Source organism: Bombus bifarius, unplaced genomic scaffold, assembly GCF_011952205.1.
Source record: "Bombus bifarius isolate JDL3187 unplaced genomic scaffold, Bbif_JDL3187 scf7180000008162, whole genome shotgun sequence".
NCBI lineage: Eukaryota > Metazoa > Arthropoda > Insecta > Hymenoptera > Apidae > Bombus > Bombus bifarius.
The window spans coordinates 1,725,438-1,741,866 of NW_022884484.1; the positions used below are offsets into that span (position 1 = coordinate 1,725,438).

A 16,429-nucleotide genomic window follows, 5' to 3' on the forward strand; every position below is an offset into this window, starting at 1 on the left:
CATCAACGTTAATCGTATGCCTTAACGTCGCGACACAGGCCTGGACCGAGCATCCTCCAAGATTTACGAATAACGAGGGATGTTCAAAACTCAGGAGGAACTTCCATCCTGCTTCATGAAAATTAGCCCGTCCCAACGTACATAAGTACATGAGACTCGCTTCCTTTGCGCGTGTTTCCCCTAGTCAGAGCGAGGGGTGGTGGTGATGGTGGTGGTGGTGGTGGTTCATTCAAGCGGAATTATCGTTATCGCTGGTTTCCCGTTCTATTTTTCCGTGGGTGTGTAATCAGCGACCGACAAACCCGGACTGAACGTGTGTGGTTGCTACCCGTCAGAGATTTTTCTCTCATCAGGCCAGAACAGGCCGGGACTGAGCGTTTATGGGTACCTTTGCTGGATGGATTCGTCGGAAGGGGAGGGTCGTGGGATAGGGGGGTTGGGTAGCGGTGGTGGCGGCGACGTGAAGGGGAGAGAGAGAGGAAAGAGAGAGCCTCGGCTGGATTACGGGCTGGTCGAGCCGGGGCGGGGGTGGGGGGAAGGAGGAAGCGGTCGGCGCGTTTGATCTCAGCCGCGGGCGCCGACAAAGCGTTCATCCACTCTCCTACAACGGCGTGCTGTCTCGCGAGCAGGAGCGCGACAATGCTCGCCGAGCAAAGCACGCGAGAGAGACAATGGATAAAGCGAGTGAGTTGGTAAGGTAGCGTAATACAGAGCAAGAAGGAAGAGAAGCGGAAAGAGAAAGCTTGAGCAACGCCGGACGAATGGTGCGCCGCGGCACGATGGGAGAAGGGAGAAAAACACAGAGAGACCGAAGAACACATGGAGGGACCGAGAGAAAGAGCTCCCTTCGGTCGGACGAAGAGGTTACGAGTGGAAAAAGAGGGGCCTACCAGCCAAGAGAAAAGACGGAGAACGAGAGAGTGTGTAACTGTGAAGGAGAGAAAAAGAGAGCGATAGGAAACAGAGATGGCTCGTAGGAGAAAGAGAAAGAGCTAGAGGAAGGGTGGGAGGTTGGAAGGAAGAGAGGAACGGGGAAAAGATCCGAAGATCCGTTCCACGATCTGGTGCTGTCGCGCTCGCTTTAGCATGGCACTGCCACTCCCTTGCGCTGGCTACACCAGCTTTGCTATTAATAAATAATGCTCCGTGATCCGCATTACAACTAAAGCGATTCGTTCCGCTCTTGCCTCTTTATTCCCGATATCTTCGAACGCTTGGATATCCGCGAAATCCCTTGTCCCTTCCGTATCGTGTCGGATCGACGGTCTTTTTTAGCGGGTCTGAACTGAATGAACCCGCCTGCCCCCGGTTCGACGAAGCTCGTATACGACTTTGAGGAACCTTATGCCTCCTTCTCGGTCGAGTTGCGAGAGACGCGCCAGAGAGGTTCTAATTTAGAGTATTAGAGAAGCAACGACGTGTGAGCCGGCGAACGTGGTTCACGGAAACACGGACGCGTCCATTTGATGGGTCACGAAACTGCTGTTTGTAATATTTCACGTTTATGACCCGTACGCGATAATGACGACGGTCATCAAAGGATGATGATACGTTAAATTTAATGCGAATAAAACAACTTTCGGATGATTGAACGACAATTAGAATATCATTTGTGTTAACGCTATTTGTTTTAAGCGAGTGATTTAAAATTGTATAGCTTTCTTCATATCGTTATTTCCCATTTAGAATTCGAAGAGTGATTTCTTTCGATATAATTTTTCGGTCGTGGTAATTTTCCAGTTTTTAACTTCCAAAGCGATAGCGCTTGGATATCTTGGTAAACAACAATTTTAAGTACATACTTCTCAGACGCTATATACGTGAACGTAATTTCAAATACGTAATTTCCTGCTTTATTTCATTTTAAAGATGCTTTGGTAACTTTCAACGGCAATCTAGTTCTGTATGGTGGTCATTCGAGCAGTACATCGACCGTAACTTACAGAAATTTTTATTCGTGAAAATGTTGTACATACAAAGCTCCGTGTTCTCGTCCTAATATCGATTTAAAAAAAACCTCATATTCCATATATGATTTTTTTCTAGCCTCTTTTCGAGTCGTTGCACTCGTTGTACACGCTTCGATTGCATCTAGGCGAATCTCAAGCCCTGGAAATTGTACGGGAATTTAACGCGAATAAAAACTGACTCCGATCACCAAACTCACAATATCTTTTATTATTTGCAAAACGCTGATTTCTCAAATTCTTCGTGAACTTAAATCACAGGGGACATATAGATTGCACCAACCATCGTCAGCTTATGATTTAATTAATCCGACAAAATTACGGAATAACGTACACGAAAGGAAACAATACACGGTACGGCAGGTAGAGGTTCCTCATTGTGATTTGTAATTAATCATTTTACAATAAGATATTAGAAACTCCTTGCAAATGGTTTCCAAATAGTGGAATCGCATGTAAATTGTATAGAATAACTTCTAGAAAAATGAATCTCAAAAGGATCGAGCCAATTTTACTTGAAACGCGCTCTCTATACATGTACAATTTTTATTTTCTGCCATTGTGCTCCTGGTCAAATAATTCTTCGTGTTTTAGGTACTGAGTAGGCCATATGAAATATTATTAAATATGTGTCGCCGATCAATAAGAAGTATGAATCGAATTTAACTTTCGATTTAATTTCCTACTAAAGGTCATCGTAGCTACTTTATTATAATATTAAAAAAAAAAAGATCAGTTATATGCGATCTAGAAAAATAAACAATCTCAAAAAATAAAATTGGAATAAAATTATAATACAATCATACCTGGAAAACATGAATATCTTTATGCTAAAAGATTGTCTTTATCATATTTTGTACAGTAATATAAGACTTTTGAAAATTCGATTCAATTCTCGAATTGAAAACGACAACTAAATTTACACGAAATATCAAATATCGTACATTTACTATTTGCGAATATTTCCTAATGTAAATGCTAATTCACGCGACCTCGAAGCAAAAAGGCAGTCTTTAGTAACGCGTTTCGAGCATGGCTCGATATTTTCGCATGTGGGCTGTACTTTTCGACTATGTAAATATCTATTCTTACAAGAATCATAATTAGAGGTAATCGCACGATCGCTTTTATTTAATCATTTAAACGTCTATCTAAATGCGACACGCGTAATACGGTTTGTGTACTTATTACATAATTAGAATGCAATCGTGACATTCAGATTAATAAGGGACATATGCTGTAAATTCATTGAAGCAGTGCTTAGAAGTCAAGTGAGAGCCAATAATAGATTTCCTGTGTTTTAGGACAAATCTTGTCGGTGGATTACTGTTCAAAAGATAAAAATAATTGGCACCGCAAACTGACCAAGATTATTATTTTGTATTGTATAAGATACAACATTTGATATCGTTGGACTAAAACATCCTTTTCATTTGATACAAAAATTAGAAAAATATTAAAAATCAATAAAAATTTTGAACCAATCAAGATTCATTTATAAAGATAGCACCGAAATAGATGAACATAAATTTTGTTTTTGTATTTCTTATCTCAACGTAATATCACTTTTATATATTTAAGTATTGGATGAAAAGGACATTTCAGATGCTGATAATATCAAGTGTCATATATTTGCATATCATATATAAGTAAATCATAATGCAAATAAAATGAGGTCCCTCTAAATTATATGTATCTAAAATCAGAGATACAATCTTTACATTATTGTAGAAATAAGTCATATATCGAGGTAGTTGAGATCTTATTTAACGTAACACTTTAAACCGATGTTTCCTAAATTTTGGGCTAAAGATTTGATACTTTCATGACAAACTATTTGTACTTTGAATTTTACATATACTTTTTTGTAGCAAATGTATCTTTAGCTCTTAAATTTTGAACAACGATTTCTAGTCTTACTTTAAAAAACGCAATCACGAGAAAAAACGAAATTAAACATACGAATTATTTTTCTTATAATAATGACAATACAAAATTTGGGATTTACTGGCTCGAATAAACATTTTTTCACATATGTATAATAAATTAATACAGATGAATACAAGTTTATAGTTCATCGTGTATAAAGTGAAAGATGATCTTCTTTACTGGTCAATTACCTAGTGTCTACATGTTTAAACTTCGGTCTTTGAAATTTAATACATTAGTTTTAGGTATCCTCAACAAATATCAGCCCGCACGCAAATGTATAATTGCTTTTCGATTCAATTTCCTTCGTACTATTCTCCCGCCTTAAATTTGCAAGTGGCTCACGAGAAGAATATCGAGAGCTGTATTTATTCGAGTTATATGTTGTAATCGATTTTGCTTCACGAAATGATAAAGTGCAGCTTGTCTTGAAAATTTATTATATATTACATATCATCCATCGACGCTAATGATAATATTTAGTCATAATCATTTGCACCGTTCTATGAATCATCTCGATATTATACAACTAATTTTCAGAATTGCTTTCAAAGCAAAATCGAATAACAATATAAGCAAATTCCTCGGTTTTCATTAGAATCTTTTTTCCTTCGCTAAATTTATACATTACGTTTGCGTATATTTTAAATTTATACATTATGTGTGTGTATACTTTAAATACAATATGCAATGGACCAATGACAGGATTGGTATCTTATTCATCTCCTATCTCAAGAATTAAATTCACCTTAATCATTTATTATAATAATTATGTCCTATTTTCAATAGAAGTCGATATGCCTATTCGTTTAAACGGCATTCTTGAGTTGTCTTTAACGTTATAAGCTTATGAATTATATGTACATCGTACATGTGTTCAATGTTTCCTGAAATAAGAGACAAAGGATTTTGCACTGTTCATTCATATTGCAACATAATTAATTGGAACACACTGTCAAATGAATAAGATACATTAGCCTTCAAGATTCCAAACGCTCGTATAGATTTTTATTCATTTTCACAATTTTGTTTACCTAATTATTATATGTACATACAGATAAAATCATGTAAATGAGAAATTATTTTCTCATTTAAGTTTATGCAATATTCAACGGCCGATGCATTAAATAAGTTCACACAATTTCGACAACTAAATTTTTAACGAAAAAAACGATACAATTTTAATTAATAAAATTCATTTTTCATTTTCCTAAAACCCAAAGACTTTTCTCATGTAAAACAATTATGTATTGTGTATCCTTCTACCAGTGTAATGTAAAAAACAAATACATGCCTCGATACCTTCGTTCAATGTACATACATCGTAATAAATTGATTTTTATAATTTCCCTTTCTCAATATTGATACAAAATTTGTATCCCCAATAATATATTTTGACACAAAATATAAACTATAAACTACATTAAAATATACGAATTTAGATTTGGTGAAGAGTGTGTATAAATCATAATCATCTATCTTTCAGTAAATATACACTTTGTCCATAATCTTTGAAAAAATAAAATAATACATAGATAAAGCAAGTTTTTACACATTTAAATCCAGACTTATCAGAGTAAATAAGTGCTATTTTATTTATTTTTTTTTTTTTCTTAAGAAAGGAATATAATGTTTAAGTGGTTAAATTATAGTTTGACACCATCATAATTAATATGATCCTCTTCATTTTTTATAACAATGAATTATATTAGAAATTCATTGACGTAAATGATTCAAAAATAAACTACAGTTAAAACGTTACATCTCCAGGCATAAGACTCTTTCTTTTATGAATCCACAGATTCAACAACAGGACAAGGATTTACAGTTGAGGGCACTTTTTTTCTCTGCCTGTCTTTAACATAGGCGCTGGACCATATTATATGCTATTTTTTAAACAGCAAGGATTCAGCATAATGTACAGATATTGTACTTCTAAATCTACCGATCCATAACTTAGAGATCGATAATTCACGGATTGTTCTCATTCTCTCGTACTCTATTTTCTTTCATTTTCATCTTTCTATTGAGTACGTTATAAGCCCCAGATATATATATTTGTACATAGCTATCATATCCAATGGAAAGTGTACATTAAACTCAACTGAATCACGTACAATTCACTCACAACATCAAAAATAGACTATTGCAAGAGTGCATTAGCTTGTGACACCCTGTAGATAGTTATTACTCAACCAAGGTACCGTTTTTCATACACATTCCATGATTTTCTTCTCCTGTAGGAATCTGAAACGTAGACGATATGTACAAATTTTGTATGATATCACAATATCACTCTTATAAGTCTCTGAGTCTTTTCTTCGTTTAAATGCGACTTGCCGCATCGTAATATAAATTGTTGATCCCACATTGTTGGACTATAATATAATGCAGCATCTGATAGATAATAAGATCATATATATTACATTATAAATCGATCGCAATTTTTAAAGAGTGTACTACGTGTACATATTGCCTACGATGCAGATTCTGTTCTAGGTGCAGTACAGGAAATACAAGTAAATTACGTTAATCTTATGCTCGCCCACGTGGCTTTTTTCGAGAAGCCGCTTCTTCGGTTGGCGCAACACCTGTGGTTGCAGCCATGCGCTTTGGACGACCTGCTGTTTTGTTACTTTGTTGTGTGTTTTGTACAGAAGCTAAAAAGTAAATTATGATAGTTTTAGAAAAAAATTATACCAATATATTGATAGGTATGGAGACTATACTAATATCATATTAATGAGAACTTCTTACCACGTAGTTTCGTCCTTGAAACCCCACTTGCGTTATTATTATTCTGTTGCTTTGTGCTCTTTTTATTTTCACTTTTTTTAACATCAGTATTATTTTTAATTGCATCTATTGGTGTTGCGGATGTAGTTACAGTTGCAGTAGTAGTAGTGGTAGTAGTAGTTGCAGTACTATTAGTAGTGGCTGCAGTAGTTTCACTTCCAGACTTTGTATTTCTGTTCAATGCTCTTTCTGCTCTACTAGATCCCTTTGCAACAGATTTTGCAATAGCCAGAGCTTTGTTAACTGTTCGCTTTTTAGAACGATTCGATTTAGGTGATTTCTTTCCTGATTCTTCTTCGGTAGCATCATCTTCAGAGAAGCTTTCAGTTCGTTTTGATTTCTTACGCAAACTTTGTTTTTGTTTATGCAAGTTGTGACTTTTTCTTCTCTTTAATTGTGACTCATCTTTATAAAGTGAAAGGTCAACTGTGGATAAGATATTAACATTTCAATTTTATGAAATATTTTTACAAAATTTCAAGAATATAAATAAGAAACAAGTAATATTAAATCTGAATCTTATTGACTTTGAAACAAGAAATAATGGAATAAACTAAACGCTATCAATAAAATCTATTAAAGCTGAACAGACACAAAATTTTAGTAACATTAATAAATGACATTTAAACATTTTTTGTAAAAGTTTATATAAATAGTATATAAAAATACTAACGTCCATCTGGGTGTTCTTCTGTTACTCGAGGTTTTTCGGATACGCCTGCTTCAACATCAATTGCTCTTTTCAAAATATTTTCTGTACGTAATAATTCAATCTTGGTTAGCTGGAATTTATTTTTGTCAATTTTGTTTAAATTTAAATTTGTTAATATACAGTCGAAATCTGAAATTTAAAAAAAGAAAAAATAAACATAATCTGCATCGTATAACATAACAAATATTACAAAATATAAGCCAAGTGTACATGACATTTAATAACTATTATATATTACCTATATAATCATAAAAATCTGGTGAATATATTTCACCATTGTTTTTATCTTGAGAAAGCCAACGTATACGAATTCTTCTGCTAGATTTATATATATTTTGCATTGCTTGACATACGTAGAAACTTCCTTCCGCATTTCTCACAGCCAAAAATTCATTTCTAATAATGAATATCAATAAAAGTTAATGCATGTGATGACATTATTAATTTTGCTTATATTTATATTCAAAACCAATGTAAATTATCATATTTGTGAATGAAAGTTTGTATAGAGATTAAACTTTTTATTATTATTCATCATTACATCATATTTTACATTTTTGGAAATGTCATATGACTCATACTTACTTATAGAATACTATAAGTTTGTCGTCAGAAGCTTTCGATGGTGGAGGCTTATTTAAATTTTTTACAAGCAATGCAATTTCTGGTAATGGACTCTGATAAGGCTGTGTTTGAATTCGATTTCTTTTTGGTTTGCTTGCTCCATCTGAATTTGCTGAAGTTCCCCTTAAATCTTTCAATTCCCTAGACTTTCTCTTATTTGTTTTTGGCGAACCAGTGACCTTTGTTTCAACCTTTGGTGGATTATTTGTTTGTGGTAATGCAGAATTATCTGCCACAAGTTTCGTACTTTGAGTTGTAGTTTTTGACTTCTGACTATCAGATTTTACTGACCCATCTTCTGATTTGTGTGATGACAATTTTGTTTGTAAATTTGTATTAATTGGAATTCCGTCAGATTCTTTTGATCCATTATTTACAGGAGTTTTCTTCTCTTCAACTTTGTTTTGTAATTGTGGACATAATACTAAAGTAACATATATATATATATATATATATGCATAGATATAGGTAAGTATATTATATTTGTACATTTTTACATGCATTATAATGTTAATAAATTCAATGTGCAATATATGTAAATAACTTGTTGAATTATTATATCCAATGATATACATGCAAGTAAAAATATCTGTGATGCAACATTGAAGTACATTCAATGAACAAAATATAATATAAAATTAATTACATACTTAAATTAATAAGAAATTTATATTTTTACTAACCAGGAAAATCTAAATTGATAGGTGTCATCTCTTGTTCTGTTTGAACATCTCTTTGTGAATCTTGTGTAGGATTATCTGGACTTAAATTATTATTTCTGTTAGATTCACTCTGCTTTATAGAAACAGACATATTCTGTTCTGTTTCAGTTTTCATAATCTCTACTCCATTAGGGATTAATTTATCCAGGTCTGGTTCCTTTTCAGAATTGCTGCTTACATAAGGTGGTGTTTGATATACAGAAGGTCTATGATCTTGTACTAAGCTCAAAGGTTGACTGGGTGGTTGTAATGTAACATAGCTTAATCCAGTTCCTGGTAAAGGCTTCATAGATCCTGGTTCTGATCCTGATACGACTTTCTGTGCCATTGCATTCATGGGAAGAATAGAATGACTGGTAGAAGTTGGGGATGTACCTACTCCAGGTATCGTTGATTTTATGGCCGATGTGCTCATTTTTCACTGATTAAATACGTCTTTCTATATACTTATAAAAAGCCAATGTCAATTAGTTGAAATTAGCTATGCATAAATATACATTTATAATATAGAAATATTAAGAAATAAATATATATATATATATATGAATAACGTTTGCAAAACTATTGATATATAATTATTTTATGTTTGGTAGTATGCTAGCATTCTTCATCAAAATATCAAAAGAATATCAAGAATAATTCAACAAAGCGGAGCTAACATTTCATCAATATAAATAGCGATTTCCACAGTTTGGTTATTGTAATCAATGTAATAACAAACATATGAGATAGATACCAAATCCATATGATGATTAAGAAAAAGGCAAAGAAACAAGGCTATAAAAAAGAAAACACTCGTATAAAGCATGAAGAAAACGAGGGAGAATCTCAATAAGAATTGAGGCACAGAAGGTGGCTGAAGAGGGAGGGGGTAATTAGAGGAGTAAACATAAACACGAAGGAAACTTTCAATGGATTTAGATTCTATAAATATTTGGAGAATCAAAGCATACTTTCAATCTCAAAAATTAACATTTAATTACCTCGACGTTATCACGTCCTGAATATGGATATATATTCCTTTGCTAAACTTGCACGGATAGTTGACCACTGCGCGTTAACACACGGTTAACTCATTTTCCCACACACTTTCTTTAACGCGTGAACGCTCTTTTTCAGCTAACATTTCATTCGGCATACGCGTAGCATAGTCGATTTATCAAAGATATCCACTTAACTTACCGTATTCTACAAAACAAAACGATAAAGGCTTGCGCGCTATAGAAAGCCGTGATTTTACCCGCACGAAAAAAACAGGAATGCCAGACGTTAGATGGCGTCGGTTCTTGGACGCCATGTGTGGCGCAAACTTGATTTCATATTCATTCTGATTGGTGCAACAGCGATCGCTCAAAATCTCTTTTATTCTAATTCTATTGGAGTATGAAAATTGTATGTAACTATTTTCATGCATTTCGAAAGTTTCATTTGTTGAAACGGATGTGTGCTAAAATTTTCATTGATTTAAAAGCAGCATATTTGTTAGTAATATTCTGCAAATGGAAAAATTGTGAAAATTTATTTCTTTCTTTTGTTAAAAATATCATGCTTTAAAAAAGGGGTTTATCAAATATTTAAAATGCTATTATATATAAAGTAGTAATAGTTAATGATTTATGACTTACTTTACAGGTACATATATGTAATTTATTGAGTCAAATGAATATTCGAATCATCCAACGAAAATTTCGTTATTCTACATGGTTCATGTATTAGATCAAAAGAACCGAACTGCATCGATCATTTTTTTAGCTAATACCTTAAATTATAATATTAAAGTATCTGTTAATCTGGGAATAAATTAATTTCGTAGCAGTAGTTAATATGTATATTTTATGTATTGAATGATTTATATAAAAATCCTTATTATTTAATATTAGGAATAATTGATATTGTGATTTATAATTATAATGCCCATTGAAATAATTAAAATTAGTCGTTTTAAAAAAATATATAATCATCTACATTATGTTCTTTTTGAACGATAAAACAACAGTAATTGAACTAAAATGCATGATTCATCTCCTTACTGTTTTATTTAAGAGATGCATGTAACATACATTTTATTTATATATATATATATATATATATATATATATATATATATATTATATTATTATATATATATATTTATATATAAATATATATATATATATATATTTTCAATGTATATATATATATATATATATATATATACACATATATATATGTATATATATATATATATATATATACATTGAAAAATGGAAAATGGCCTTAACGTGTAATATACTATACGGAATAAAGCCATAAAACAAAAAGTACTGTTGTAAATTATTTATGAATTTGATTCAGATAAAAATGTCATCACTAATTGTATATATATATATATATATATATATATATATATATACACACACACACACACACACACACACACACGATTACAAATCTCGCTGTTTCATCCATCATAAATAAGTTAGGATCTATGAAAAAAGTTATTTCAAAAACGAGCCATGTTTAATATGAGTTTTACATTCTGGCTTGCAAATTCGAGACATTATTTTTATATTTTTATTTTTTAAGCAATCTTTTGATTATTTAATCTAAAATCTGAAATGATCATGTTATGACGTTCGCAGTTACATCAGCGCGAACTATATGAAAATATGTTCATGAAATCAACACAGGCATTTATAACATATCAAAACAACAATGAACTTTAGACCATTTACCAAGTAACAGAGTGAAGAGTGAAGAGTGTTAAGCAAGTCAATAAAATAGTCAGACTACATACACCGTATATAGCATATGAGAGGTTAAAGTAGTTCTGTAAACACCTCGATAAATATCGTGAAAAAAAAATTATAACTTGTAATTGTATAATTTATCGTCCTCTTTATTAATTAACAATGACACGAGCACTTGTAGGTGTAAAGAGAGTTATCGATTATGCAGTTAAGGTAATTATCAGTAATGTAATAATAAATGAGAAATAGTATATAGTACAGATTGTAGATCAATGGAAAGTATTATGCTTATGTACTATGTAATTCGTAGATTCATTTAGAATTTATATTACAATAAAAAATGAATATTATAAATTTAAATAATTTAAAATTATATTTCTTAAGAAATGTGTACATATATTGTTTCAAATATCATCAACTATAGATAACATTTTTATATTTTGTTATTTATTTTTAGATTCGTGTCAAATCAGATAAAACAGGTGTTATAACAGATGGAGTGAAACATTCAATGAACCCTTTTGATGAAATTGCAATTGAAGAAGCTGTACGAATGAAAGAGAAGAAATTAGTAGAGGAGGTCATTGCAGTTTCATGTGGTCCTCCACTATGTCAAGATGTGATAAGGACTGCACTTGCAATGGGTGCTGATAAAGGCATTCATGTTGAAATATCTGGATCTGAATATGAAACTTTACAACCTGTTCATGTTTCCAAAATATTAGCCAAATTAGCTCAGGATGAGAAAGCAGATTTAATTATTGTTGGAAAACAAGCTATAGATGATGATAGTAACCAAACTGCACAAATGATTGGAGGTATTTTGGATTGGCCAACTGGTACATTTTGTAGTAAGGTAAGTTAATTGAGTAAGACCTTAAACAACATATTTTACAAGTATCTTATAATATAGATTGTTTTTTTGTAACAGATTGAAAGAAATGATAGTGAACTAACCGTAACACGTGAAGTTGATGGAGGTTTAGAGGTTATTAAAATGAAAATGCCAGCAGTTTTAAGTGCTGATCTTCGGCTTAATGAGCCACGATATGCCACATTACCAAATATTATGAAAGCAAAAAAAAAGCCAATTAAAAAACTAACAGCAAAAGATCTTGGTATAGATACTTCAGCAAGGATTGAAATTTTGTCAGTCGAAGAACCACCAGTCAGACAAGCTGGAGCTATTGTACCAGATGTTGATACATTAATTGCAAAATTAAAGGAAAGTGGACATGTGTAATTATATATATTGTTATTGAAAAATTTTTTTAAAATTATTTCATTTTGTTTTACATTGATGTCATTTATACATATATAAATATATAATTACATTTTTACTATCTTTATATAGAAAACTTTTTATACATTATGGTATGTTATATATTACACTTGAATAAACTTTTTCTGCAGTAAATAAAATAATAGGTCCCTTCATGATATAACTGGTATTTGTAATGAAATAACATCTTATATATTTCTTTGGTAAATAACATTATTTTTCTACATTAATTTTGTACTTCTATTTCTTCACACATTATTCATGCCAACTATTGTTTCATAGACCTGTACAGTGTGTGGAAAAATTTTATTATTTACTGATTTTTGTAATTTTCGTACACATAGATTTTTTGCAAGAATAAAGTAAACCTTTACTAAACATAGTAGTAACAGATTCTAAGTCTGATTATATATTCTACGTATATAATAATACGTTCAAAATACATGCAGATTTAAACATTTGAATAAATAATAGATTGATTCAATAACCATATGAACTTTACAAATTGTGATTAACATTACAGCAAATCATCATATAACCAATTTTTTAATTTCATAATCTTTTAAATACATTCTTAAAAACTCTGAATAAACTCTCAATATTTGCCTGTTAAAGGTTATAAATACTATACTTAGTCTTTACTAAACATTTTCTAAACGACCAGTACGAAATCTATGAGAATATATCTCTATGTCTAAATCTCTAAATCTATGAGAATATAGAAATATATCTATATATATTTCAAAATATTAATTCATACATTCATTTTAAATGTATATCTTACTTAGCATATCTCTATAGAAAAGGTAGAATTAAAAAAATCAATACCCGTATTTATTGCCCTACAAATGTTAATTGTTTTAAATATTGAATAGATGACTGGCATATTTTTTATTATGTTATAAATAACCCAACCCAGAAAATAATCTTTTTAATACTTTTTCCCTCTTTCTAATGTAGTTTATATAAATTAAAATACATATATTACAAAAAATTCATTGCATCTGCATAGTTTTTAATGATTTAAGCTTTAGTAATTTAAAAGATAAAAAGAGAAAAACTGTATTTAAAATATTAATTACTTTTTATAATAATACTTTCCAATCAAATCTAGTATTACTGGTATGGGTTATAGGAGGAAAAGGAGGTGGATGAAGTTGCCAACCATCCAACCCTTCACGTGCTGTTAAACATGCTAAATATGGTACTCTCTGTGCTAATCTAGTAACTTCAGAAGCTGGTGGCACTTTCCCACCTGTTAATTGTCTGGTACAAGCGGCCAAAGAAGCAGCATGAGCTACTATTAGAATATTTCCTACTGTATTTTCAATAATTTGTTTGATTAATTCATAACTTCGTTCATAATACTGGGCTGCATTTTCTTTCAATGGAAGATCTTTTGCTTTAACAATTGGGTTATAACTTTTATCTACGTTAAAACCTGCTTTTATTAATTCTTCAGATGTCATCCAAACAGGAACACCATTTGGATACCATGCTAACCACTCTATGAGACCTGGCTCTATTTTCATTGGAATGTTTAAATCTAATCCTTTTAAAATGTGGGCCAATGTTTGTATACATCTTAATGAGGGAGATGTAAAAGCCACGTCTATTTTAATACTAGATGATTTCATAGCTTCTCCTACCAAACTTGCTTGTACTTCACCTACAGTTGTTAAAGGACTATCGTTTCGAAAGTCCTGTATATTTCTTGATGGTATTTCCTTTGGCATATTCAAATCTCTACGAACATAGGATCCATTTGATTCAAAACAATAACGAATCCATGCTCCAAATGTAAAATCTACTCTTTCTCCATGACGGCATATAAAAATTTGTCTTGAGGAACTTGGAGGTGCTTCAGAAGCTTCAATCTGTATATGTAGAAGTAAAATGAAAGATTAGAATTCGAATTTTTATATGTAAATAAATAATAGATAATTGATGTCATTTACTGGTTCAGTAGTTGTTGCTACTCCATCAGGGCTGTCTATAGAATCACTCGATAACAATATTGGTGGTTTCCGAGTTGGGGATATTTCTTCTTTTTTTAAAATTCCACTTTTATTGTCAGTAATTTGTATGGTAGAATGTAAAGTCCATGAATCTGATTCAGCTGTACGTTTTGTATGATTCAAAGGTAAATGCCCTGAAATACCAGTTAGCCAAGAGACACCTTCAACCCAACCATCTGTAGATAGACTACACGCCCCTTCTGGAATGTAAATGTAATCTCCCACTCTCAATTCTAATTCATCGTGTTCCCTAGGCATGTGAGGATGTGTCACTTTATGTACATGTGCATTTTGTAGCCTAGAATCTCTGGAATATAATCTAAGTTCCCAATTAGTTGGACAAACGAGTGTCAATTTCTCCACCATCAAGCGCAATTGTTGATATAAGTTGCTGGGAAATTGATAAGCCAATGTCAAATGCAAAGATTTTATTTGGGGTTCTGCAGAAATTCCCAAACTTGAAAGTTTGTTTGCATAACAAATGGCAATGTTTTTTAGCCATTCTGTATTTACTTCCTTAACAAATAGACCCATAAAATTAGGAGAAACATAAGTTTCTAATTCAATATTATCTGATAATTCATCTTGGTTAACTATACTTTCAAGCGCGTTTACCAATTCCTCGGTAGATTCATCTGGTGCCTGCAAAAAGATGTTTTTGTACTACTTGTGACTTTTATTTACATGTATTGTTAAAATGATGTTATACCTTGAAAAATGATACAAGCGTAATATGTGGCACATAATTATGTGTTCCATTCCATACGAGTTCTTTACTCTCTGACCAAAATCTCATAAGTTGCTCAGCTAATTCACCCGTAGGACAAGCATACAAAACATATTGTCTATGGGTGTCAGAATCCAAAGTTGGATCTCTAACATGAGCTACTAGCCAATCCGATGCAAGTTGAACACCTCGATGTCCTGTAGCAGCTAATGCTTTCTCTCTAGAACCGATAGAATATTTATTTAAATTGTTACAGATTATACAATTAGTCAAATAATTCCAGTCGCGTTATGATTACATAATAAAAGTATAGAATTTTTTTGAAATTACGTACTTTGTACATCGATTTATTAAAACAAAAAGAAGATAACGATAAAGAAGTATATATGTTAAATTTTTATGATAAGCATAGGCAATGACGAATCAACAAAGACAAGAAGAAAACAACAATGGTACTTAATGTTTGACAGCTGTTTGTTTACATTGAATGCATTATAATCGCACGCAATTGTTCGTAGAATAGCAAAGAGGTATCGATAGTGTTTTACAATCTTACTCTAATACTCACGCTCGATGTTTCGGAAAACCTAATTGTAATAGCGTTTGCAACGGGGTTAAATGCTGTTTTAAAATCTTCGTCGGAGTTGGATTTTTCCGCGGCGGTAACGTCGCCATGACGGTCCATTACACCTTGATACTTGCTACCTGCTGCCAACATCGTTCAAAGGAACGCTTTACACGTTTTTATATCGAATCGAATTTTCGATTCGATTTCCTTCGTCTTAAAACATCTGTTTTTAAAATCGCTTAATGTGTTCCAAAATTTTCCATTTATGTATATACATATATGATAAAATCACATGGAGCGTTAAAGAGAATCGTTAATTAACGATTCTTTCTTAAGAGAAATAAAATTCGCTGCT

The 16,429-nt window shown here is 31.9% G+C and overlaps 3 protein-coding genes across 3 annotated transcripts; 1 reads left to right on the top strand and 2 right to left on the bottom strand.

Annotated features, from left to right (window-relative positions):
• Positions 1-3,638: 3,638 nt before the first annotated feature.
• On the bottom strand, positions 3,639-10,037 carry LOC117208773. The gene is made up of 7 exons (XM_033450111.1): positions 9,734-10,037; positions 8,712-9,196; positions 7,990-8,452; positions 7,643-7,800; positions 7,366-7,533; positions 6,654-7,118; positions 3,639-6,556 (listed from the first exon to the last, which is right to left on the bottom strand). The coding sequence occupies exons 2-7, from the start codon at positions 9,163-9,165 to the stop codon at positions 6,432-6,434; spliced, it is 1,833 nt and encodes a 610-aa protein (XP_033306002.1). The 5' UTR covers positions 9,166-9,196; positions 9,734-10,037; the 3' UTR covers positions 3,639-6,431.
• A 1,314-nt stretch (positions 10,038-11,351) lies between these two features.
• LOC117208794 (electron transfer flavoprotein subunit beta) lies at positions 11,352-12,991 on the top strand. The gene is made up of 3 exons (XM_033450157.1): positions 11,352-11,692; positions 11,937-12,335; positions 12,411-12,991. The coding sequence occupies exons 1-3, from the start codon at positions 11,642-11,644 to the stop codon at positions 12,720-12,722; spliced, it is 762 nt and encodes a 253-aa protein (XP_033306048.1). The 5' UTR covers positions 11,352-11,641; the 3' UTR covers positions 12,723-12,991.
• A 510-nt stretch (positions 12,992-13,501) lies between these two features.
• On the bottom strand, positions 13,502-16,235 carry LOC117208793 (protein UBASH3A homolog). Its single transcript, XM_033450156.1, has 4 exons — positions 16,075-16,235; positions 15,489-15,726; positions 14,720-15,421; positions 13,502-14,638 (listed from the first exon to the last, which is right to left on the bottom strand). The coding sequence occupies exons 1-4, from the start codon at positions 16,179-16,181 to the stop codon at positions 13,847-13,849; spliced, it is 1,839 nt and encodes a 612-aa protein (XP_033306047.1). The 5' UTR covers positions 16,182-16,235; the 3' UTR covers positions 13,502-13,846.
• Between the last annotated feature and the right edge of the window lie 194 nt (positions 16,236-16,429).

Excerpts from the sequence above, each read along its gene's own strand:
- LOC117208773 (XM_033450111.1), bottom strand. The coding sequence starts at position 9,165 with ATGAGCACATCGGCCATAAAATCAACGATACCTGGAGTAGGTACATCC. Across the intron at positions 7,119-7,365 it reads AGAAGAACACCCAGATGGAC|TTGACCTTTCACTTTATAAA; the intron begins GTTAGTATTTTT and ends TCTTATCCACAG. Across the intron at positions 6,557-6,653 it reads TTCAAGGACGAAACTACGTG|CTTCTGTACAAAACACACAA; the intron begins GTAAGAAGTTCT and ends TTTACTTTTTAG.
- LOC117208794 (XM_033450157.1), top strand. The coding sequence starts at position 11,642 with ATGACACGAGCACTTGTAGGTGTAAAGAGAGTTATCGATTATGCAGTT. Across the intron at positions 11,693-11,936 it reads TTATCGATTATGCAGTTAAG|ATTCGTGTCAAATCAGATAA; the intron begins GTAATTATCAGT and ends ATTTATTTTTAG. Across the intron at positions 12,336-12,410 it reads CTGGTACATTTTGTAGTAAG|ATTGAAAGAAATGATAGTGA; the intron begins GTAAGTTAATTG and ends TTTTTGTAACAG.
- LOC117208793 (XM_033450156.1), bottom strand. The coding sequence starts at position 16,181 with ATGGCGACGTTACCGCCGCGGAAAAATCCAACTCCGACGAAGATTTTA. Across the intron at positions 15,727-16,074 it reads GGTTTTCCGAAACATCGAGC|AGAGAAAGCATTAGCTGCTA; the intron begins GTGAGTATTAGA and ends TATCGGTTCTAG. Across the intron at positions 15,422-15,488 it reads CGCTTGTATCATTTTTCAAG|GCACCAGATGAATCTACCGA; the intron begins GTATAACATCAT and ends ATCTTTTTGCAG.